Source organism: Lepisma saccharinum, chromosome 11 (assembly GCF_977018435.1).
Source record: "Lepisma saccharinum chromosome 11, izLepSacc3.1, whole genome shotgun sequence".
Lineage (NCBI taxonomy): Eukaryota > Metazoa > Arthropoda > Insecta > Zygentoma > Lepismatidae > Lepisma > Lepisma saccharinum.
Window position 1 is genome coordinate 77087364 of NC_139239.1, and position 15920 is coordinate 77103283.

General features: G+C 33.6%; 1 protein-coding gene across 1 annotated transcript in view; it reads right to left on the bottom strand.

Moving 5' to 3' along the window:
* Positions 1–1842: 1842 nt before the first annotated feature.
* The window catches only part of Rassf (Ras association family member), a 43706-nt gene continuing 29628 nt past the window's right edge, over positions 1843–15920 (bottom strand). The window contains exon 8 of the mRNA XM_083131447.1: positions 1843–12809. Within this exon, the coding sequence (XP_082987573.1) occupies positions 12749–12809 (61 nt within the window). The 3' untranslated portion in view covers positions 1843–12748. The remainder of the gene's footprint in view (positions 12810–15920) is intronic.

Consider the following 15920-nt stretch of genomic DNA (forward strand, 5'->3'; position numbering starts at 1 on the left):
TCCAATGTTAATTTCATAATCATGACAAATTTTCATGCTTTCTTTACCATCCATGATAGTAACTAAAATTCCTCACGGTGGTAGGTGGCCACCGGTCCCATACATAGACCAAAGTCTCATGAAAAAAGTTGCTAGGCTCCCCCCCCCCCTCCAGAAGACTCAAACCTGCGCACATCCTGTAGCCGGAACCCAAAGCATGATATCTTGGACCACATGGCCATGGTGAGAGACATGTTAGTAAATACTCAATGAAATTTGATGAGAGACAGCCACAAAGACCAGCTTAAACTGGATTTGAATCAAGGACCTCAAAATTCAAAGCACTGAGAAGCTGTGTTCTGTATGCTGTTCAACTGTGACGTAATGGGTTGTCGAACTGTTGTTATGATGGAATATGTTCAATGTGAAAATAATGATATATTTCAATAAATGCAGATTCTATGAAGTTCATTCCTTATTGTGAAGTGTTGAAAATCAAAGAAATGTGTGCTCCCAGATTCATTTAATCTCATTTTAGCAATGATTGTCAGTTTTGGCACCCAAATGTCTTGCATTAAGCCAGTCTCACACGACAGTTAGGTACATCCTCACTTCGCCATCGACTTTTAGATTTCTCTTATTCAGTTCCCGACAGAATTAGAAACAGTCTCTAAATCCATTGTTAATAGCATAGAACTACCAATCAGTATACTGGCCAGGTGAAGTAGGAAGTAGAAGAAGAAGAAAGACAATAGATGTTTCACTGTTTATTCAAGACAGCTTAAAGAAGAAAAATATTCGACCAATACAGCTATATAAATTATTGGGGCAAATATTTTATTTGTTGAGTGAAGAGTCTACTAATTATTATTGTTTTAAATAAATAGTTTGTATGTCTAAATTTCCTACTGTGATACTGTTATTTCACTTTCACAACCAACGTGAATACTATTTTGAAGTAAACACTGAACAGCCACATATGTATGTATGTATGTATGTATGTATGTATGTATGTATGTACTCTCTGGTCTGTTGACTGTAACAAATAGACTGTGCTGTGTGTAGCACCGCAGTAAATAAATCTGCTAGTGTTGTAATGATATATAAATTATGAATTGTAATTAGTTCTTCATGGACTTCAAAGTAAATTTCACAATAAGTATTTTAGAAGCAAAGAAGTGTCAATGAAATATAAATATAATATGGTACCTTAATGTGAACACCACAATTTTCGCACTTTCAATGTTGTGAAGTTTATGTAATTTATTTGACTAGTTTGTATTGGGGAATGTATTTCAAAACCGTACGAGAATGGTTTCATTAAAATATGCAACTTTTTCGTAATATACAGGTAATGCTAGTTTTAAAGATGTGATTTTAAGGATCGTGTGAGACCCCTTTTGCTGCATTTGCGAACTGAAGGTCGTAAAAAATCTTATGGTAGTTTCGAGTCGGAGGTGGGTCAGGAAGTGAGGACCTACTTAACTACCGTGTGAGACTGGCTTTAGTCTGCAAACGTCTAATATCATTGTCTTGTTTTGAACTGTGATCATCACCAGAAAAAGATATGGTTTTATTAATGTATCACATTGAAATTTACAACATACTGAATTACACACAAGTAAGTGTCCAAACAGGGTTGTTTAAAAACCTGTGCAGACTGCTCCCCAAGGAATTACACAGTGATTGTCTTTATCACTTGAACTCGACCAAGGCCTCCCTGATGGTGTAGGCACACAGTGGTTCAGATTCCACTTTAAAATATAGGTCTAGTCCCGATTGGCCTATCTGTACATGAACTACGCCTAAAACAAACTTCAAACTCAAACATTTTTTCAATAGCAAACCCATAGTAATTTACAAGAGCTTTATTATCTTTAAATTTTACACTGATTGCAAACACAAGTATTTTATATAATTTTACAAATGTTAATAGACCAATAGACATCTTAAAAGCATTAAGAAATGTTATGCATTAAATCTATTTGTTCGTTATGAGATAAATAATCCTCTCTATAGACATATATGTATTCATAAATGGATACTTAGAAAAACTAAACCACTCTAAAAGAAAATAATAAACTATGTTTACATACAAATATAAATAATTCTTTCAATAAAGATAACTACACAAAATGTATAAAATGTCTCAATTATTACTTAGTATATAAACAATGTTACATTTTAGTACATATAATAAGAAATGCAAAATATATTCATTTCATCACATGGTGAATTATATTGTGCACAGGAAGATAACAGAATGGTTTTATAGGAATGTGATGATTTTTACGATATCACAAAAATTGAAGATAATCCTAACTTTTGGTAAGTTTAGTGAAACCAGACTTTTCATGATTCAAAATTACAATCATAACTTGTGAAAAATATTTCTATAATAGTTAACTGCAACCAGGTAGTAATACATCATAAAGCACATGCAGTTATAGGAATAATGTATGTAATTCCTGTTATTACTAAAATATTTTTTTTTAAAAAAATCATATTTTTAGAATAATGTGAATGTTTTTCCTTGTTTATTAATGGAGCAATACATATATAAACATAATGATCACATGCATACATATTGGGTACTTGCGAGTGTTACTTACAGTGTGTTACCATGCTTTGGTCATTCTGAGCCTAGTTTTACCCTGAATAATTGTTGAAATTGAACATTCAATATTATCTGACATGCAAATAATCATTTTCCTATGTTCAAGGGCTAGAAAGTAATTAGCAAGTAATTAGCAGGGCAATTCAGACATTCTAACCCTTAAATTTTTTTTTATGTTTTCAAGAATTTGGTCAATGTAGAGAATCTTATAATTTTACCATCTTGCGAAGAAAATAATATTGTAACCACCACGTATGGTATGCTGGCACAGCCATAAGAAACAATTAACTATCGCTTGAACGTATGCAGCTTTTATTCGTGAGTTCTAGTAATTTAATCATGCATTAGGCATGACATTTTATGTAACATGCATGGGTACATGGGAATACCTCTCCCACAACCAAAAACTCAATATGCTGAACAAGACAGAATTTATTTTATTTTATTATAAAACACAAACTAAACGTCAGCATATTGAGTTTTTGGTTATCATGGAAACAAGTCTTCATGGTGTTACTCTCTCCCACAACTCTTTAACAATTTTTAAAGTAGGAAAAAAATCGTGAATTATACTGTGTATGAATGATGAACATTCTTTTGTGCAGCAGAAAATTACACTGATCTTAGAAGAAAGAACGTTCAGCTACACAAAAGCACCCATGTGCAGTATAGTTCAGTGTTGCAATCTTGCAATGAATATCAATGGGAGACACCTGTACTCCATGCACCTAACTGAGGGTTAAGTGACTTATATTTACCATGTGTTATGTAGAATCAAATTTTTGGTACAAATCATAATAACTAAGACAATCAAATTACATTTATGTATGCTGAACATGGTAACACAAAGAAAATAACAAAAATTACCTGTGTAAAACTAACTAATGTTCTTACATTACGAACTACCACATCTAACCTATGCAAAACTGACTAGATGTAGTTCAGCTTGTATTCAAATTACAATAATTTCAACATATAAAGGTCCTTATAACAAGATGTTCCCAACAAATGACTGCATTACCTTTCTCTTGGATCAGGTACTCAACAAAACACAATTCAAAAGCATGTTCTACTTAAAACTACACCTCCAAATATAAATGTTTTCTCTACAGCTTTTAGATAATACAACAATTATACAGTGCTCTATGTATAAGTTTTGAAGGTGTACATGTCAGGAAAAATTACTGGTAATAGTGCTAGTGTTACATGCTATGCTAAATTTCATGGTATTAACTATTGGAAAAAAATTTCTCTCTTTACAATGCAACAAGGATTAACACTATGAAAAAAAAAGCAAATTTTAAATTAAAATTAAAAATCACATGAGCAGAATGATGCATCAGTGTTCCCGAGACTGTAAAATAATCCTATTGGAACCCTCTTTATAAATATATCAAGTTTCATTCTAAAAACCTTCTTTAGTATGGCTGTATTTGATATATGTACATGCCAAAGTTTCACAGAGGTACTATTCACTCTTTTTTTTTCATTACATGTACCTTTACACCCTCATGTGGCTTCTTCAGAAAGTTGAGTCAAAACATAAAAAATAACAGAAGTTAAAATCAAGTTAGCATATTAACACAGACAAATTAAGTAAATACTCTCTGATATTAGTTAACCATTCAAGGCGGAATGACATGCATGTGTACACTCGCGGAACTCAAGTGTTATTGGCAGTTCGACGTACACCTGTATGTTTGCAGCATGGTTGACTTCAAACTACTGCTAGATGTCTATTGGCGGTAGACATGAAACAGTTTTTACCAGTTGACCAGAAAAATGTCATCGACAGGGAAATAAAAACTACTTGCACAATGTTGTTTCTGTCAAGTCAAACATCGACAATGCCTGGGTTGTCCCAACTGGTAAGTGTTGCGAAAGAATGCCAGAGAAAGACCAGATTGCAAATTTTCGATAATGACACTCCCCTGCAAATGTATAGTAATTTTTCAAGTTATTTGAAATTACAAGTGTTAGTGTTAATAAAACTGTATTAAGACTGAAGATAATATTTTTAAAGTATTATGCATCTAGAATGCATGAATAAAAAAAAGATTAAGATGTGTGAGGACACAATCGGTGAATAACTCTTGAAAATGTGATTTAAATATATTCTCCCGATTTAAAAATACAGAAATGAATTTGATGTAACCAGATAACCAGAAAACACTTAAGCTGTGTGATTTATATACTGCTTGAGGTTCAGCAGGTGGGAGAATTAAATTTCGGGCAGAGGGGTTCAAGGTAAGTTGCTAGTCAGCACGGACAACTTCTACCTTGATTTTAACTTCCAACTACCTTTTATCATGTTTTAACCCAATTCTGAAGAAGTGACCAACACCTCATGTAAAGAGTCTTGTGTCTAGATTTAAACAAAGGAATGTATGTATTGTATTCATAATACAGAAAATATATTTTCTACATGTTAATTGTTACCACCAGGAGTCTTCTGGTTTTATATGTTCATTTTTAGGACATTGATATAAGACACTGAAATAAATGACATAATACATTGGAATATATGTTTATGTCACCTATTTGCCACTAAGTTAGGCTACAAATCTCAACATCTGAATTTGGTTGCTATTATAATAATTAAACACACAACCAATACTAATTGCAGATAAAAAAGCATGTACCTCGTGCTTTCCTTTCATCTAGAAGTTATACAAGATTTGAAAAGTATGACGCTGGCAGCCATTTAAATTGACATGGTCATTGGAAGAGCATTTTGTAAAATGGGCCAAAGTTAAGATTATCTGAATGGAATCTACACCAGCTTTTGGCACATTTCACCCCCCCTCCCTCTGAAGCTTTATAGAAACATTATACCGACAAAGGCTATGACCCAAAAAAGATATAGAAAAATTAGCAACAGACAGGGGACCTGTGTTGTTACAGCCAACATATATGTAACTGTTTGCAAGAGATATCTTTGCATCTCCATAATTCCTCAATATGACATTAATTGTCAACATATAGCTATTTCACTGATTACTGTGATCATATTTTCTCCATGAAAAAAATGTGAACAGGGCAAAATCATATTTATGTATAATGCTTTTCATTGTTTGAGTAATCTTAAACCAACAAGAAAGTAATACATCCTGTTTACATGGAAAGAATTTGCAGAAACAATCAATGGTGTAAGTGTCCGATAAAAAGTTGGTTGTAACACACACACAAACAAGGGTGGCAAAAGATATGAAAACTGTAAATGTACAAAAGTACAAAATATCTGCCACGATTGGTTTGAAGAAATTTTCTTCTGGGCAGGGAAGGAGCAAATACTGTACCCAGTATGTGTTTCATGCAAAGCACTATTTGATAGAAACATACATAGTTGCATACAAAACAACCACTTTCATCAATTTTTACATGTGCAACAGGTATTTTAATTTTCTACCTGAAATGGAACTTATATTAATTCAGTAAAAGTTCTACAAAGATACTGTTTTTATTGTCTTTACATTTCATACACAGGGACCCTGTTTTTCACGCATCAATGTATTTCAACTGCTTAAAATACGAATTAAGCAGTTTCAAAAGCAAAATGTTGCAAATTCATCACAAAATAAATTTAATAACATCATCTTTGACAGAAGTGATTCAAATATGACTCATGCAACAACTGGTGTGTTTATCTGTTTCTTGCTACCAAATGTTTTGCATTCAAAATTAATAGTCTTCAGCTTTTCTGATAAAAAGTTCAAAATATGGTTTATATGCCTGAGTATTTACCTTTTTAACATTTTAATAGTTTACACATTGTTTTGTAACCCACTCAGTCACATACAGTCATTCTCTACACACAATACAATCAACATTACACTATGTTATATGTTGAAAACTTTCATCTCCCTTTATTCTAATAATATATTCATAACATCACAAAAATACAAGTTTAACCTATAAATATACAAAATCAACTACTCAAGCACTACTACTATCTTATACAATCTACCAAATGTTACAATTTATTCTATTTTTGCATTAAAAATTAAAAAATATATATTGAGCAGACTATCAACTACGGTGCATTCTAAATGTTGAGATTATGCTACTTTGTATTAATCACATAAAATATAAGCGTTATTATGAGCATTGTTTGAGTTACCTTTGGCAATTGATATATGGATCATACGAGTGAAACCTCGATTTTAAGTTTTTCAGGGGACCAAGTTGAAAAAACTTACAATGCATAAAAAATCTCAACTTGGAGAAAATTTAGTCAGATTGTGCTATGTTGGAACCATAAGACTGAATCTGTATTGTGGGAAAATGTAGCATCCGAGAACTTAAAATCAGGGTCACACTGTACATAGTAGGGGTGAGCCGATACTGATAGCACCTAATACTTCTCTGGCATTTTAGTATATCACGGGCTCCTCAAAAATGCCATGTGGTACTCTTGCGGAGTCTAATCATTCTGAAAATTATGCAATATTCGAAGTTTCATCTTATTTTGCACCAATTTTGTGTGAAAACTTAAATTTTGTTATAACATGTAATTTAATATGCTGATGTAATTCTTGAATATTTCAAAGCAAAACTCTTTGTAAATTGATGCATATAAATAGTGTGGAATACTTACACACTAATGCTAATCAATATTTTGAACAAATTTTAATTATTACAATTTTCAAGGATCAGTATCGGATCAGTGGGAGTGAGAGTATTGGTATGGGTATCGGGTCAGCCCTAGTTTATAGAAAATGCCTCCATGCAAGTCATTCAGCATTCACACACATTATTATCACACTTGTTACATTTCCATGCTACCACAGAAATTGCTGCCTAAACCAATACAATGCTTTTACATTTCAAGTTACAACAATGCCAGTGCATGAACTATTTCCTTGTTTGGGATTAGCAAACCAAACAGTGCAATCTCTGTTTATTGGGGACTTCATTTATTAGCATTTTCACTTACTCAAGGACATATTAAACTAGTTTTTTCTCCATGCATAAATATAAACAATTAATTACATATGGAATACAGGTTTCTCGTTCCTTACATGATACAAATATGCTACATAAATGTCCATAATGAAGCACCCAACCTTACATATGGCACTAACTTGGGAGGTACTGTACATTGACTTTTGTTGGATGCAATTATACATGGTTGATCAAAGTCAAAGCTACATAATGTTAAACTTCAGTTAACAAATATAAATTAACATGCTAGAGTCGTTTTCACGTTCAGAAGACACAATGGGCTCTTATGGGCAATGCTTTTCTTATGGGAAATACGAGCACGCTGTTGTGAAATTTCTGGATTTACAAACTTAGCTTAAGTAAAATCGGTACCTGCAGTTTTGCAGGAAATTTTGTAGAGAATACGATGGTGAACACAAAAAACTGGTAACTTGCTTACATAATTTTAGATAAATTAAAAACACAAATTTTCCGTGAAAACACAATTTTTACATTGTTTTCATTCCTAACGTTGAAACATGCCGTAAAATTGAAGCATTCATTATTAAAAAAAATTGACACTGTTTTTTAATTGTCATAGGTGATGGTGGTACTCAGAATTTATCAATACTTTAAAGCATATTTGCATTAAAAATATTCAAATAAAGTATGTGGAGATTTTTTATATTCGTGCAGTAGAAAATGTCGTCGCTGGCCATTTTTTGTTCTGTAATTCGAAGTAAAAACTTCCAGCGACAAAGTTGTGGAGAAAATAATGAAATTATTTTTTATAACCACTCAAAGGTTCCCAGAAATATTACTTCCATGCATTTGGAGTTTATTTTTAACCCGAAACGCACGCAAAGTAAGGAGACGTTGTCTGGCCATCTTGAGCTGACTCACCGCAGCATTCCGGCAAATCACCACCAAGTTTTCGAGATGTTATTTTATTTCCATTCAGTAAAAATATGAACTTCATGCAGTTTGTTATAATAGAATTGAAATTACTTAAATTTAATAATTGACAATTATTTCCAAATCTGCTGTTGTGAGCAACATTAGTGCTGTCGCAAATACACGTTGTTTTCGTTTACATTACTGTCAACATTAATACTAAAATGAAGATCACCTTTCAGTTTCCAACGTACACATAAATTCATAGACACCATATTAACCTTTGAAAGGCTTTCCAACACGTGACAAAATATGGGCCTTCAAGATAGAAATATGACATGCCTTGCTTGAGTCATTCACGTCTTATCAGTTCACGTGAGCCATAACTCATTTGTTTGTTTCGGTTGCAACTTGAATGTAACCCATGTGCCAGGTTCCCCTTACTTCAGTGAGAGATCTACTTTGGTCTGTTTAGACTTTTTCCCTCTCCCGAAAAAGTGTTTTCAGTTGTGTGAGCTCAGTGATTTTTACTTTTTTAAGTGATTTCTGAAGTGTCATATTCGTGCATTACACTCGCGTGTGTAGTGATCGCAATGGATCATAGTAAAAAGGGTAACTGTAACGTTCACAGTATAATATTAATATTAATAATTACATATAATTATATATACAAAATATGTAACATCTTCATTGTGAAGGAAGGTCATCATTTCCCGGCGACATGAGCTAGCGCTGTATTGGCAACACTGTGCGGTTTCTCCATAAGCGCCGTTGTGTCTTCTGAACGTGAAAACGACTCTAGTTAAGAATTAGTCATGTTTTATCATAACTTTCTATAACATTTTCAAGGATTCACAGGATTTCATATATTTTTATTTTCCTGTAGTTTACGGTTATTACAAGCATAAGAAAACAGTTTTTTCTTTGTAAACTACAGGAAAATAATTCTATCATGCAAGCAATGCGTACATACAAGAAAAACTAGGATTTGATATGTTGGAATAATTAATTTCTGCAACATCCACCTGCATTCCCTGCTGGAAATTCTGTCCACTGTTTTCAGATCTTCACACAAATATAAATAAAAAATGTTAATGAGGAGTGAAATGTAATATTTACGACCGCTATCTTAAGCTGAACACATTACATGCATATTAAATATAATATTGAACTACTGTCAGTGCACAGAAAGAAATTTCTTTTTAATATTTTGCATATATTTCTGTAACATGATTACACACAGGAGTGAGACACATGGATATTGTATTAATAATCAGCGATGCCTGTGTGGTAACTACTTTGTTGTATTTAATTTCCATAATCGGTATGCATTCAGCATTGTAACATAATAAATTTTCAGAAAAATTTACACATGACAAATTTTAATTTCTGCTTTCTAGAAGTAATGAAGAACTCAAAATTTATAAATGTGCAGTCTACACACTGATTTCAATTCATCTTGTAGTAACGGTTCCCTTTAATTACAATTTCATTCTCGTTTTCAAACCTCAATATTTTAAGACTAACATGATAAAGTACAAGTTTTGAGGCCATTCATGAAGGAACTTGACATTTCACAAGCACAACACAGTACCACATGTACTGTGATATGATAGCACCACTTTAATAATAAAAAAGAGAATGTGCGTGAAATTACATCACAAAATATACACTTCTAAAGAATAAAATATTTAAAAATTCGAATCTTAAACAATACAAGGGTAATTCGGAAAGTAACTGCCATTGTGGCATGGCGCTAGTACTAGTGGGCAGAGTGCAACTGTTGTTACATCACACAATTTGTGATTCAGTAAGCTTCCAGCTGTGCTAGTGAGAGCATCGTAGTGCCGCCCGTATGCTAGTTATAACGTCACAAAATGTGTCATGCTATCGAAAATCCCGCCAAATGAAAGGTACGTGGAGTGATAAGTTTTCTTTGGGTAAAAATTCATGGAACGTGGTACGGCAATCACTTCTGAAGTTTACTGCAACACTTTGCAGAAACTGAGAAGAGCACCCAGAACAAACGTCACGGTCTGCTGACATCTGGGGTTGTGTTCATGCATGACAATGCTCACCCTCACACTGCTCAGCGAACACAAGACCTTTTGCGCCACTTCAAATGGGACGTTTTTGATTATCTCCAGTACAGCCCAAACTTGGCTCCTCCTGAAATCATCTCTTCACTCACATGAAGAAGTGGCTTGGGGCACAGCACTTCCCTGACGATGAGGATCTTCAAAATGCTGTGACAGGTTGGTTGAATTCCCAGGTGGCCGAGTTTTATGCAGAAGGGATTGGTAAGTTGTTGAAACGCTATGACAAGTGCTTGAATTTACATGGCAACTATGTTGAAAAATAGAGGACAGCTGTACCTTTCAGATGTAAAGTAAAAATTTGTTGTATCTATGCGGGTTTTTATTTACAGCCAAAGGGCGGTTACTTTCCAATGACCCTCGTATTATGTGAAAATTTTAGTACTTCTATTAATAAAACTTAGCACCTTGAATACGTAAGTATTACACTTTATATTGACTTTCATATAAGTGAGTTTACCAAAGCAGATGAAGTATAAATCACAACAATATAAGAAAAAAATTAGGAAAAAAATCATTGAGTTTCTGCCCTTTCAGATGTAAAAAAAAAATGAAACTTTAAATACCCGGTAAATTCCCTTAGGTCATTCAAGTTTGTACAAATGAAGTTTGAATTCATAAATTTGCTTAGCCCCTTTCCAGTTAAACTGCAAGCTACACAAACCAAATGCTTGCCTAGAAGGGAAGAGAACAGATTTCCTCTCACAAAAGAATAAGCAGAATATGGGATTAACTTATTTAATGAATTATTTGTGCTTCTAACAATGGTGAATGTTCATGGCCTTGCTTGTTGTCAATATTACTATGTCATGTACTTATCATAGCCATGGAATATGATAGCTTGATACGTAGTTTAATAACAGTTTTAAAGCTGCCTTAATATTTAATATTTCTAACAGAGAAATATTTTTGTAGCTTGAAGGAAAAAATCAGACAAAAATGGAAGTTTATTGCATGGTGATATTTCTGTATGTGAGTAATGGAAAGTTTCATTCAAAATTTGTATCATTTCCACAGCTTCTAGAACTCCTTGACTATACCTTAAAAATCTAATATGCTCTTTCACTCAAAGACACATAATATACATAAAAATGGTCATGTAGATACAAATAAATACTGTACTGAGTATGAAAGTTTTTGCTACATGCAAAAAGTTTTACATTTTTCTATATTCTCTATACGACAAATACAATATATAAAGATTTTCTAAATGTTCTACTTCTCCACTATAATAATATTGTTAGTAATTACCATACCTACTTCAACACTAATGTATTTTGTGAAACTAGTTATATTTCTTCTCCATGATATGAAATAAGCTATTGTGCCTGTTTCTCGTGTATGGATACATAATACATACACACGTTCCTGTTCAATGACTGACAAACAGATACCTTTGTGAAGTTGTCCAGTGAAATTTTAAGATAACAGTTGAACGTTCACAGCAAATTGACTGATTTGGTTTATTAGGCCACTTTTGGGTAATCACAAAGGTGAGGGTGAGCGATGATAAGCATGCTGAGGACTATTTTCTGGACCTAATGTAGTGTCCTCAAAAGCCAGAAACTATACATCATCTTAATTCATGTCAAAACTCTGAACTTCACCTCCTGCTTGTCCCCATCTGGTCACGTTGAGATTGAAGCAGAAATCATTTCTCGTGATTCTCAGCAAACTTGGTCTATCCAAGGTTTAAATGCAACTTGGCATGGGGTACATCAAGTATCTGAGCCCTCAGCGAGCAACGTGATCGCTCAGCTACTTGACGGCCAATCTAAATGCAAAATGAAAAGTAGGTGGAGAGCACATGCGTAACTATGTTGTGAATTCCAGATGAACGTGCAGCTGTTACCTTATTTTACCACTGAATTTGTCCACTGCATCGATAGTCGCTACTAACGTAGACGGACTGCATCATAAAAAGTCAGATCCCACATAAATCTCAACATGTGACACAAACACAATACGGAATATGCTCTTTAGAATATCATACTTTATACATAAGCTTAAGGCAGTATAATATTTAAATGCCTACATATCCTGCACATTAACATGTTGCTTGTACAAAGTGACAAAAGAAACTGCAGGGAAAGCTGCACCTATGATATACAGCGAGCAATAAACAACAAAAATAGACATTATGAAAGTAAAAACTGGTAAGGAAATGGAATTGCATATTGACCTTGAAGAATACGCTTGACAACAGATTTATTACGACAGATCTTGCAGCTGTATGCTATCACAACCTTACTTTCAGATCTTCCATTCTCTGCTTGATTCTTCTTTTCATTTCCCTGTACCTACGTCAAAAAGAGGTTTATTTTAATATTAAGCTCTGACTGTTTCCATGCTGGAGAGAGGCAAGTATTACAATGTATAAAGTAAATATGAATGAATTTGTATCATCATTTGACATTCTAGATTCCAACTCAGGGTGGCCACTCTAAGACCATGATAAAATTCAAGTATAATTCCCAGTTTCAAAGCAAACTTTCCAAAAATTCAAGGCTACAAGCATATGTTTTCTCTATTTCAACTATACGCATTATTGCCTCTCACCACCGACACACATACACATACAAATATATTAATATAAAGGGTGTGTGTGATTCCAATGTATCAAAAAATTCTAATTCAATTAAAATGATACATTACCGTATTTACGAGCGTATAGTGTGTGTGCGTGTATAATGCACACCCTGTTTTTAATGGGCAAAAGTGACAAAAAATTATATCTTGTATATAATGCGCAGTACAATCCAGTTTCGAAGAAATGGCTTTCTTACTTGTAGGTTGTAAAGCTGTTGCTATGCTGATCAAGAGTGAATGACATCATACCTATTCAACTGCTCATTCCTTCTCTTTCAAAATATATACTTTTTCTTTCCCTGACAAATGTAACATTTATACGAGGCACATTCTGGACCTTCCAAATAGCAGTTAGCAGCACAAGATTTCTTCCATTAAGGAATTTACACACTCCATGTATGTCATTATTTGGCCAGTAATACATTTTAATTTTTATTATCTTTCTCCTTATGTTTTCTTTCATCCAAAGTACCATAAAAATCAGAACGTTTCTTCATTTTTTGATGAACTTATTTCAACCGCATTTCACATTAGTGTCGTTATCTTGTATGGAATACTGTTTCCATATTCAGAAACTGCAGGTTTCAAGCGTTTCAAGGATACATAACATGATAGGGTTCCATAAACATGAAAAATCAATGCAAGTGCCCCAAAATCATGGAACGACCCTGTATGATTTCATGTTGTCTGTCTGAATTATTCTGTGCATAATATGCACCACAGTTTTTGGGGGCAAAAATTTTGGAAAAAAGTGCGCATTATACATGAGTAAATATGGTATTTAAAATATTTAATTTAAGGTTTGGAGTTTACATTTGCTGTTTCACATATTCAGACTGAAAATCAAACAAGTTACAAATGATACGGGATGTACTAATTAATTAATTAATTGTATCAGAATTTTAAACTCAAATTTACTTAATTAACTTAAAGATACCTTGCAATAATTTTCCATCTATCAGATAGATTTCTGCAAAGAATAACAAAGTAAAGGGATTGAGAGGGTTCTATTTTATTTTCCACGCAGCATTCTTTTCCTTCCTCGATAAAAATAAAAGCTAAACTGAAAAACTTGCCTCAGGGCATTTATAAATATGTATAAATTGAATGGGATTTGGATTAATAAAAGGGGCCATTTTCTACAGAGAACAAATCATGCAGAATTCCCGGTGACTAGCCAACCTGCAACTATAGTCCTCTAATTTGGGAAAATAATATATTTCATGTAAAACAGAAAAATGAATGGCCAATAGTAAAAGGAAGAAGCTGTTACAGTTTACATGTACAACTATTCACTTTTATAATTAAATAACAAAACAATGGTGATATTTCACTTGGTGTCGGTGTTCACTCTATCCCCATGGGAAGCATACTTCATACCCTGTCCACAAGGTATAAAAAATGAACAGTAGAATCCCTACTGGCACAATCCAGTAAGAAAAATATATGAAATATTAATTTTTATTATAGATGTTAATAATCATACCTGCTCAGGAGCTTGGAAATAAAATATTTAAAAAATAAATTCAACCTTCCCAACGAGATGCTTGTCACTTTGGTGTGAAACCCCCATGTTGCTTGTCGCTTTATTCTGAAAGCCTCCAACCTTTTAATCCGAGTGGTAGCAATTCTTAGCAGCACGTGTATTCACCAATGGACAACAGATACCTACGTTTACCATCTCCACGTGTCAGCATTTAATACTTCATTTCTTGAAAACAACAGATAATTCAGTTCTGTCTTTTTTCTTCATTTATATACGTACATATGAAGGTATAATATACTCAAATCACAAAACAACATATCTCTTGTTACTATTATTAAAAACAGAGTTTGAAAGTGTCAATTTTCCCCAACATATTGTGGGATAGATTTTATAAATGGGCCTTCAACCACCACATTTTGCTGATATATACTGCTGGACAATGAAAACCGGACACTTTAATATTTGACATCTGAATTGCAATAACAGCTCGCAGGTATATTACAGAATGTTCGGCAGATCATGTAGTACCATATGCACCATTCATAGGCTCGGACTTTGTTCATGCATTCGTACTTAATTCAGTTTCTGCAACATTTAGTTAGCCCTTGTACCAGAGCTTTTATCGACCCATTGCGTTATCACAAAAAATGCAAGTGTCCGGTTTTTTTTGTCCAGCAGTATATTTTACTTTTACATGTAATAGTTAAAACAAAAGAACATGATCACAGCATGCAACAATTTGGGGTTCAGCGGGAAACCTCCAATTTTCAAAACTTCCTGAAGAGTATGGTTTTCTAAATTTTTCATCTTTTTTTGGGACGGGGGGTCAGGCATGACCTGTCCTCAAAGAGAGGTCTTTCCTCGTGCTTCTCAACAAACTTGGGTCAATCCAAGGTTTAAATGCAACTTGGCATGGGGTACGTCAAGTATCTGAGCCCTCGGCAAGCAACGTGATCGCTCAGCTACTTGACGGCCAAATAAAAGTTGTTCGGCGAGTGACACTCACTTGCTCGCTAAGCAAACTTGAACCTTGTTCACCACAGGTGTTTCAATCTCGTGAGATGGCAGCTGGTGAAGTATTTGTGATTAACAGCTTGCAATACGGCTTAATTACAGAGAAGTTCAAGTAACAGACACAGAAGGTAATATCATTTTCTACTTTTTATAACTGCATTGAAATGATTTTTTTTTTTTTTAATATTCCAAACATACACCATAATTTTTGTAATTTTGTACAAGTGTCTGAAAGCTAACATTTCAAATAACGTTTGGTGAAACTTTTTTGGTTTTGTTCTCACTCATTAGCAACCATCATTGATTTGAGAAGCAATCATTA